This window comes from Lytechinus variegatus, chromosome 17 (genome assembly GCF_018143015.1).
Source record: "Lytechinus variegatus isolate NC3 chromosome 17, Lvar_3.0, whole genome shotgun sequence".
Classification (NCBI taxonomy): domain Eukaryota; kingdom Metazoa; phylum Echinodermata; class Echinoidea; order Temnopleuroida; family Toxopneustidae; genus Lytechinus; species Lytechinus variegatus.
The window spans coordinates 11,603,684-11,613,671 of NC_054756.1; the positions used below are offsets into that span (position 1 = coordinate 11,603,684).

The 9,988-nt window shown below is 38.3% G+C and overlaps 1 protein-coding gene across 1 annotated transcript; it reads left to right on the plus strand.

Moving 5' to 3' along the window:
- Positions 1 to 3,829: 3,829 nt before the first annotated feature.
- LOC121431057 (cell wall protein DAN4-like) lies at positions 3,830 to 8,930 on the plus strand. The gene is made up of 4 exons (XM_041628527.1): positions 3,830 to 4,302; positions 5,629 to 6,354; positions 7,118 to 7,199; positions 8,071 to 8,930. Exons 1-4 carry the CDS (start codon positions 4,209 to 4,211, stop codon positions 8,300 to 8,302), a joined length of 1,134 nt encoding a protein of 377 aa, XP_041484461.1. The 5' UTR covers positions 3,830 to 4,208; the 3' UTR covers positions 8,303 to 8,930.
- The last annotated feature ends 1,058 nt before the right edge of the window (positions 8,931 to 9,988 follow it).

Below are 9,988 nucleotides of genomic sequence, written 5' to 3' on the forward strand. Positions count from 1 at the left end.
CCTATTTCCACCATTGCCCGATTGATGGAGTTGCTGTGACCGGACCAGGTAGATACGCGAAACTCCGGTTTTTCGGTTCCCGACCATGGCATGTCGGCGAACAGGGACAAAAAGGTTTTCACTTTAAAATGAAGGCTATTTTGGTCCTGAGAAATTTAAAAAGCAAACAAAAAACAAACAAATCAAAACAAAAACGAGTGGAACGCTTCCGGCAGTCTTGCCCTGCATTACGCCATTCAATATCGTTGCAGTAACGACTTTGAAAACGACTATTAAATAATTATTCACAAAAATACCATTTATATAATAATTCGTTTATCCTAAATGACCTTTGACATTGGTCATGTGACCCAAGACTCATGGAAAGCAATAATGAATACTCAACGATACCCCAAACATGGCCGGAGTTCATTTACCCTAAATGACCTCTGGCCATGTAAACTGAAACTCAAGGATGTTCAATGATACTCGAATACCGGGGCTGTTTCATGAACTAGACACATACACTTTCAAGGTCATGATAGCAATTAAACAAAATCCTCCCAACAGAGCCAACATCTTTTGACCTTATTATTATGACCTCTTACCTTGGTCATGTGACCTGAAACTAGCACAGGATATTTAGTGACACTTGTGTCCAAGTTTCATGTACTAGATCCATAAACTCTCAATGGCAATTCAACAAACACTGTAAAAACTGCGGTGTTAAAACTGACACCAATTTGTGTTAATAGAGGACCACACACTGAGGTGTTAAAATTACACCCTAGAGATTATACATAACAACAAAGAGTGTAAATGTAACAAAAGGTATTGTAAAAACACCTATAGGTGTAAAACTAAAACCACCAATTTAACACTGGTGTAAAATAACTGGTGTGGTCCTCTATGTACACCGGTTAACACCACAGTTTTTGCTGTGAACACTCTCAACAAGGCCACAGTTCGTTGACCCTAAATGGCCTTTGACCTTGGTCAAAACCCGAAACTCAGGCAGGATGTTAAGTGATACCCCATTACCCTAAGCATGCAAAGTACAAGGTTTATGAACTAGATCAATATATTTTGAGCAAAGTTATGATGAAATTTCACAATTTTAACCTTGGGTAAGATTCCATGTTCACGACACCGCCGCCGCCATGGGAAAAGCGGCGCCTATAGTTTCACTCTGCAATGAAGGCGAGATTAAAACCAAGATCTTTACTAATGGATTACAATAGTTATACCCTGAAGATATTAAATCAAAACTACGTGATTTGAATTTGAATCATTTATACCTCCGTCAAATTTACTCTCTGGCGGCCGTACGGCGAGTCGAAAACAGACCGTTTTATTTTTTTTTTCAAACCACCAATATGTAGCAATTACAAAACAAATGTCAATATGGCTGTTTGTAACCCACCGTACGGTCGTCGTAGAGCAATGTGACTGAGGTATAAACATTAAATAGAAATAATATTAACTGAATAAGAATTCAAAGCAAGGCCAGATTTTGACTCGTCACTTGTATCTCTGCATGCCTAAAATTCAAAGTAACACCTGCCCCCGGGGGAGCCACTTCCATTCACGAGTGGATACCATGCGCGACCATGGGGTCTCGAAAAGCACCCTAAATACGTAATTTCCATATTCTGAAATGCACCCCTTAACAAGTATTGACGTGCGAAAACCTACCCGTAACAAGTATTGGAAACAAAACGACACTCTTGGCAAATATTCCCTGAAATGAACCCCTAAACAAGTACAGGAATGTTTTGTGACGGGTCCTTCGGTCGTCGGCTTTACCTTATTTGGTTTAGTACGACCCCACCTTCTACACCTCGCGCAAATCGGACTCTAAACACGAAGTGTTGGGGCAAAAAGGACATCCTTTATAAAACATTTTAATTTTGTTTTATCATCCCCGCAAATTCGACCCTAAACACGTAATCTCCCTAGCGAATTAAATACCCTTTTTTCATTATTTTTGTGTTTTTCACACCCTTTTCACGTTACGTACGTAACGTGCCCTGTCGTGAAAAAGACATCCTTTTTACGTGTTTTTTTTGGTCGCGCATGGTATCCACTCGTCAATGTAAGTGCCCCCCCCCCCTCCGCGGGCACCTGCCAGTGGCGTGGCTGCAGGGGGAGGGGGGCACGTGCCCCCCCCCCCCCTGAGAATTGCTTTGCCTCCCCCCCTTGAAAAAATGGCAGACCCCCAAAAAAAGAAAGGGAGACAGAATGAAAAGACACAATAAAAAAAGAAGAGAAAAATAAGAGGAAGACAAATGAATGAAATAATGTGAGGGGAAGGCTTGCCAAACAAAAAATAAAAATCTTTCATGTTTACTTACTATATAACATTTTTGCTTGCGCTTCGCGCCAGAATTGCCTGTTCGATGAGATTGATATCTTGCTCAATATACAAACATATTTTAGCTAGGACATCGAGCTTTCATTATTTTTTTTCATTTACAAACTTAAGTGCTCTGTAAAATGTCCGTTTATGGTCTACATATCATCATTTTAAGCTGACCCTGTGTGGTCACAATGTTTGATTTTCCAAGTTCCTATATTGTGTACGTGTATTCCATAATGTTCCATTAAACTGAATGCCCAGAATCTAGGTCTAAATCTAAAACATGCGTGATAGCATGCACGTTCTTCATTTAAAATGTACTTAAATTATCCAGTTTCACATTAGACTTAATTGTCTGCTCACGCTTCACGATCACATTATTAATGATACCCAATTAATTATATCCTATTTATGATTAACAAAAATATGAATAGTGTCCCGCTTTTAGGTCTAAAATATAAATTTTCTTCTTCTCGCGCATCTCGCTCGCATCAATCGTTTAGTTACATACCTATCCCATTTATTAATACAAAAAGTGCTCAGAATGACAATTTTTTTAGGTCGGCATGTCAAAGAAATTTGCTCGCGCTTTGTGCTCGCATTATAAATATATAGTCTTCGTGGGTAACTGTAAGCAGTCCTAAACAGGTCCCTTTTCGATAATGCGCAACAGTTACTAAAAATTTCTGCTCGCGCTTGTCGTTCGCAGTAACCATCTAGTTACATACGAATCTTGTTCAAGTCTCACACATAACATTGCCCATAATACTAAATTTTCAGGACAAAAATACATGAAAGTATAAAAAAAATCGCTCGCGCTTCGCGCTCGCACTTTTTATAAGGCTTATGAGATTATTTCATGTTCATGTTGTTTTATAAGAATAAAACTAAGAAGTGACTGATCGGGGAAAATATAGGTGAAGATAATTTCGGGCCCCGTCCCTTATTGGCGAAAGTCGGATTCACCCTTGTGACACATACACACACACCTAAAAAAATGGTGCCCCCCCCCCCCGAAAAAGCAAGGACCCCTCAGTGCCCCCCCCCCCGGAAAAAAATCCTAGCTACGCCACTGACACCTGCTGGGCTCTGTAACACAGAGATTAGCGATAAATCGTTAAATTAACTGACCAAACATGACCGTTCATTTGGCGCGATATACTGGCAATGAACTAATCAGAAGTGTTCTCTCATATTTGATATTCATCGCTAATCTTTGTGTTACGGAGCCCCAATCTTAATTTATCAAAAAAATGCCTGTTATTCAGAGTGCAGCCATTGCTGGGATTTCCCCTAAATTACAGAACTTCTTTTGTCGTCTGGAAATATCAGCCCATAAAGGAGTCTTTTTTCAGTTTCGGAATTTTCTTTTACCAACAATGTGAAGATTTTCACACATAAAGCAAAGGAAAAATCCATACAATTTGTCACGGTCCGTGCCCATCAAAATACACATTGAATGTCGCACTGCACCACGCAGTTGAACTGTTTTGCTTTGCCGTAGTCACAACGGCATTACCGACTCCAGACCGACCAAATCAATTACGTCATTTCCAATGACATATCCTCGGTTCGTTTGGATTCGAATTCGTGGTGTGAGTGACTGCAGCATCGAAATAATGATAACAGTCACACGAAAACAATATTTTCTATACTTCCTCTTTGAGGGCTTGTCAGAGAAGTATTGTCTCGATACCATTCCAAGTCAACATTTGAATATAAAATTTGAGGTTCTGCTCTGCAGTGCATTTTGTAGAAGGTCTAGTTGCTATTGGAAGGAAAAATTACATTTTGGGAGTTAATATTTTCCATGTTTTAAAGTTGGTATTTTTTCTTGCTTTTCTTATTCGAATCTCGACTACGTAAGACCATGGGGTCGTTTTGCATCGTTTTTGTTCACATCATCTGGACGACGTTCATGATGCTGACGCGGATTAAGGTTACCAGTGCCCAAACCACGACTGGTGAGTGTGACATGCCATTATTTTTTTTTCATTGTTATTCTCATTATCTTGTTATTGGTAATTTCATTATTTTTATTTTTTACTGGTGTTTCGGGGATAAACATGCCCGCATGTAAATAGAGCGTATTTTATAGACACGTCTTTAAAAGTGGAAGCAAAACATAACGCTGCATTTAGTGATTAATATGCCCCCACCCCCCCACAAAAAAACATATATATACATGCATATACGTGTAGTAAATAATAAACAAGTACATGTAAATAAGTAAATTAACACAAGAACAAAAGAAATATACTGAATAGAATACCTTCAATATTTTCTCGGGTAATACATCATTTTTATCTTTTAAAGGACAAGTCCACCCCAACAAAAACTTGATTTGAATAAAAAGAAAAAAAATCAACAAGCATAACAATGAAAGTTTCATCAAAATCGGATGTAAAATAAGAAAGTTATGGCATTTTAAAGTTTCGCTTATTTTCAACAAAATAGTTATATGAACGAGCCAGTTACATCCAAATGAGAGAGTTGATGACATCACTCACTCACTATTTCTTTTGTATTTTCTTATATGAAATATTGTTATTTTCTCGTCATTGTCATGTGGAATGAAGTTTCATTCCTCCCTGAACACGTGGAATTCCATTATTTTAACATTTTGTGCTTCAGGCAAGGAGGTCCTAATCGTCAAATTCGTAAAAATTGAAATATTGTATAATTCAAACAATAAAAAACAAAAGAAATAGTGAGAGACATCATCGACTCTTTTATTCGGATGTAACTGGTTCGTTCATTTAACTATTTTGTTGAAAATAAGCGAAACTTTGATATGTCATAACTTTCTTATTTTAAATCTGATTTTGATGAAATTTTCTGCATTGAGCTTGTCTGATTTTTCTCTATTGATTCAAATCAACATTTTTCTGAGGTGGACTTGACCTTTAAGTACATGCACTATATATTATGTATAACAGATAAAATCTTAGTTTTATACATTGCTGAAAGGTGGCTATGGAGCAGAAATAAAGAAAAGGGTTTACTGCTGAGATTGTTATACACTCACTCTATACGGGGGGGTGTGGACTGTTTGTTTTTTTGTCTGTCCCGCCGACCTGTCCAATGCTAAAATAAAAAAAAATGTCTTTTTTTTACCTGGGATGTTCCAAATGAAGTACCCCCTCCCCTTTTTCATCTGCCGTTACAAACACATGCGGTGTATACAAGTGTTGTTCATAATAATTTCTTATCAAAGTTTCCGGACAATATGAAAATGCAGCCGATTTGCCTACTTTACCATGGAATAAGTTGTCTACTTTCATTTACAGCTTCAATGACAACTGGAAACTATTCGCTATCAAATGCCACAACCGTCCCGTCTTCCACATCAAGAATGACAACCGTGGCAACGACATTATCGGTGATGCCTACAACTACGGTGTCATCATTTACATATCCGCTTTACCATGTCTACACCCCAAGTACGTCGTCTTTCTCGACTCACACGAGTACTTCGACTATTTACACCACAGTCATGACAATGACATCGCCAGTGGCTCCGCCGACTACCATCGTATCATCCTCCATGGCGTACACCCCAAGTACGTCGTATTCCTCGACTCACACGAGTACTTCGACTATGTCCACCACAGTCATGACAATGACATCGCCAGTGGCTACGCCGACTACCATCGTATCATCCTCCATGGCGTACACACCAAGTACGCCGTCTTCCCCGACTGACACGGGTACTACGACACTGTCAACCATCGACATGACAACATCGGCATTTACTACGCCGACGACCATTCTATCAACCTCCATGACTAGTACGACGACCACCGCATCGATAGCGTCGACGTCTACTGGGACTTCGCAGACAACCCATACGGCAACCATGTCCACGATCATGACGACGAGCAGCTCTTCTGAAACCCTTCAAAGTTCCCCCACAGTAGCTGCCATGACTACTATCACCACGATAACACCACGATCCAGTGAGCAATCAACAACGGCAACTGCATACCCTAGTCTACCTTGCCCCCAGACCACAGGTATTCCTGTTCTAATACTTCTCTTTAATTTTTAATTCGTATCAAACATGGTTCGTAGGTAGTAGAGCGACAGCCTCATGAATGGGGTCGAGGATTCGGACTGACTGTTCTTTACCAAAGAATTGCCCCCCCCAAAAAAAAAATAAATAAATAAAGCAATCTCAATTTGATTACAGGAGGGCCATAATGATAATGTGCAAGGCCATTCGCTTGAGCGCATTTGATACATCTCTCAAACTCCTTTTCCCCTCTGTGCCACTTTAGGGGTAAGCATCACCAACAAACTGCTCCTCGAAATCTATTGATACGAAAGATGAAATGTCGATTGGTAGCAACGGCAGTACATGTAACACTTGTAGCAGTACTTTTCAACCATGTCAACAGCAGCAGTAGAAGTAGTAGATAAAGTAGTAGTATAGCAGGAGTATACCAGCAGCTGCTGGAGCAGCAGCTGCAGTGGTAGTTGGTTAACCAGTAGTAGCAGTGCCACATACATGTAAGTGGTAATAGGAGTAGTAGTAATAATATTAGTAGTAAACAGGAGAAGTCGTCATAATAGAATTAGTAGTAGTAGTAGAATAAGTAGTAATACGTGTAGCCATCGTAGAAGTAGAAATGGTGGTAGCAGAAGTAGATGTACATGTAGTAAAGTAGTAAATACAAGAATAGTCGTCTAAGAAGTAGGAGTATCATAAGTAGTAATAGTAGTAGTGGTGGTGTTTTTATGTTCTATGTATTTTCTACTCCTTTCCAATGTTTGCAGGATTGAAAGTTGGACTTGCTCTAGTGACAATTATTCTCGGTGTGTATGGGATAGTCGTCACCCTCCTATACATGCGACTCAGGTGAGTATTTAGATCAACAGTTTACTTTTACTCGACATAGCATGTAGCATGTTTTACATATACACAAATATCCATCACCAATTTCTGCACTTCATGACATTTCTTCCAGTGGCTCACTTCAATCATCCCAGTATAGCTTCCTGTAAGAGCTGCAAAAGGGATTACTATATCAAGTATCAACTGTATTAAAACATTCATATAATGTAATCGAGCTACTCTGTCTATCATAGCACCATAACACCTATCCTAACTCCAGTAACTGACTTGGGCCTGTGCAATGAAACTAAAATAAGTCCATGGTTTCATAAAACTAAATCTACATGCTAATTCACCAAACTCATTTCTACACGGGATCTTCGTAGAAAGGGAGGATTGAAGCTAAGGGGGAAGATTGTTTTATTCATGGCCGTACGCAACAGGGGGGCAGTTGCCCCCAGAAATGTTGAATGCCTTCATTTTTTACTGAAAATTTTCACAAAAATCACCAAAAAGTTGAATGTTACTTTTGAAAATGCAAAGCACCCCGACAGGCATGGTCGCTCCGGTCACTCGCTTTCGAGTTTCTTTGAAAAAGTTTACGTGTCTTGCCCCCCCCCCCCCCCCGGAGTATTTTCTGCGTACGGCCATGGTCAACACGCCACGGAATAGAATATTGCTAGATAGGTGGCACTATATAAATGCCTATTATTATGGTTTTGTTTAATCTAACGGCCCTAACAAAAGTGAGTTTCCAGACCAAATCGAAATATCCATATGTAGGCCTGTAGCTAATAGTTTAAATACGTTATCACTTATAAAATATCAGCGGTGCATTGAAAATAATGCGATTTCGCTTGCTAAAGAATGTTCACTATTACGCTTTGGTACACAGGAATGAATTTTTAGAGTACAGGAAAGAGCACACATCAAAACGAATTGGACTTAAAGAGGTCAACTCAAAAGAAAATGAAAGATATGGAACTGACCATCGAATCAAAGGAAAGATAGAAACCTATGAGAATCAAAAGATTGTGAACCAACAGCAGCACTTTACTCCTAAGAAGCAAAGGCGCGTTATTGATGACAATGACGAATATGCATATGCGGTTGAACTCTATCAATAGTTGGCGTCTTATTACAAGTCATCATCATGATCGTCGGCGAGTTAGCTCAGCGACGTAAGGGAGTTTCGGCGACGGGAGCGTATCAAGGACGATTCTTTTTAATGGTTTATTTTCGTCCAATTACCAACTCGTCTGCTATTATTTGGTATACCATCAGTTCGTCCACTATTCACATGGTCTAATTGTCATTTCGTCCACTCACCGTTTCGTCTAATTACTATTTGTTTCAATAGCCATTTAGTCCATTTACCATTTTGGTGTATTTGAACTAAGTGTTAATTGGGCGAAATGAATTAAAAAAATGGATGTTAGACCAACTGGTTATGAGACAAAATGATTACAGACGAACTGGAGATTACACAAAATGATGATTGGACCAAATGGTTGTTAGACGAAATGTTGGACACAATGGCATCAGACTAAATGAAGGTAGACCATGTGGTGAGTGGACGAGTTGGCAGCAGACGAATTTGACATTTTCCATTTTAGTTATAATAGCGGTGGGCTATAAAGGGTGAACAAATATCAATGTTTCAAATCAAAGAGAGAACCAGCTCCATTGATGCAACTTACGCACCGAAGCATTAATATTTATTTTGCCCCCCCCCCCCCACCTTCTTTCGTTTATCTAAATGAGTTTCTTTTCTGATTCTAAAGGTTCCTTCTTTTCTCTTCTCATCTTTCGTCTTCTCTTTTCTTTTGACCAATTTCTCGCTTGCCTTTCTTTTTTTTATCTTCTTCCTCTCCTCTTTCATGCTATATCAGTCTCTCTATTTCTTCTTTATTTGAACCTCTGCTTGTAGTATTTGCGTAATGATTATTGGTATTTTATTTAAAGTAATTTATGCAGGACTGAGAACCTCTGAGGTTTAGGATATTTGTGTGTGGTTTTGTGTTCCTTTATATTGATTTGGGGCTCTTGTTAATGGACAGTTTTGGAGTCCTGGTTGCCCCCCCCCCCCAACATTTTCTTTCATTTTTCTATGTGGGCCTCATTTCCCGTTCCTTCAGTTTATGTTTTTTTTATGGATTTATGATATTTCGTTTGTATGAATTGGTGTATTGTATTTATTTTTTTATTTGTAAGCAGTCACATATTTCGGTCTTTGGACTGCTTGCGGTTGTATTTGATAGTTTTATTGCAATAAATCCAATTATATAATAGAGATATTGAGTTGTGAAAAAGGGTCATCAGAGGATTGGAATTATTTTTCAATTCGTTGTCATCATTATTCAGAAAATCTGTATTTTTTCTTGTACGTTAGCGTAATTTATTGTATAACATTCTGTATTTTGTTCAATTGAAAAAGAGATATTGTTGATTTGACATGTGAATAAATGAGACCAGAAATTGTATAAAGAGAGGGCGAAAAAATGATTTCAAACGGTTACCAACAATCATCTATGAAAAATAATATTGCGGAAACATAATTAATTTCCTATGTATTTTGTTCTTTTTATTCTCATGTATTTTTATGAACTTTCTGTGGATCCTTTTGCTATCATATATAGCATAAAATATACCAATTTAAATCAACAAAAATAAAAATTAATATGCATTTATGATTTTACGCTTAAAATGCAATTTACATTGACTTTATACATAATTATAATCGTGTTTTTGAGAAATTTTGGGTATGACGCGCAAAATAACAGTCGACAAATAGTAGCATACATTTTTAATTG

What these genes read in the sequence shown, in the direction of transcription:
- LOC121431057 (XM_041628527.1), top strand. Translation starts at nt 4,209, where the DNA reads ATGGGGTCGTTTTGCATCGTTTTTGTTCACATCATCTGGACGACGTTC. An exon ending in CAGTGCCCAAACCACGACTG is followed by an intron (nt 4,303 to 5,628) that starts GTGAGTGTGACA and finishes TTTCATTTACAG; the next exon opens with CTTCAATGACAACTGGAAAC. An exon ending in ACCTTGCCCCCAGACCACAG is followed by an intron (nt 6,355 to 7,117) that starts GTATTCCTGTTC and finishes CAATGTTTGCAG; the next exon opens with GATTGAAAGTTGGACTTGCT.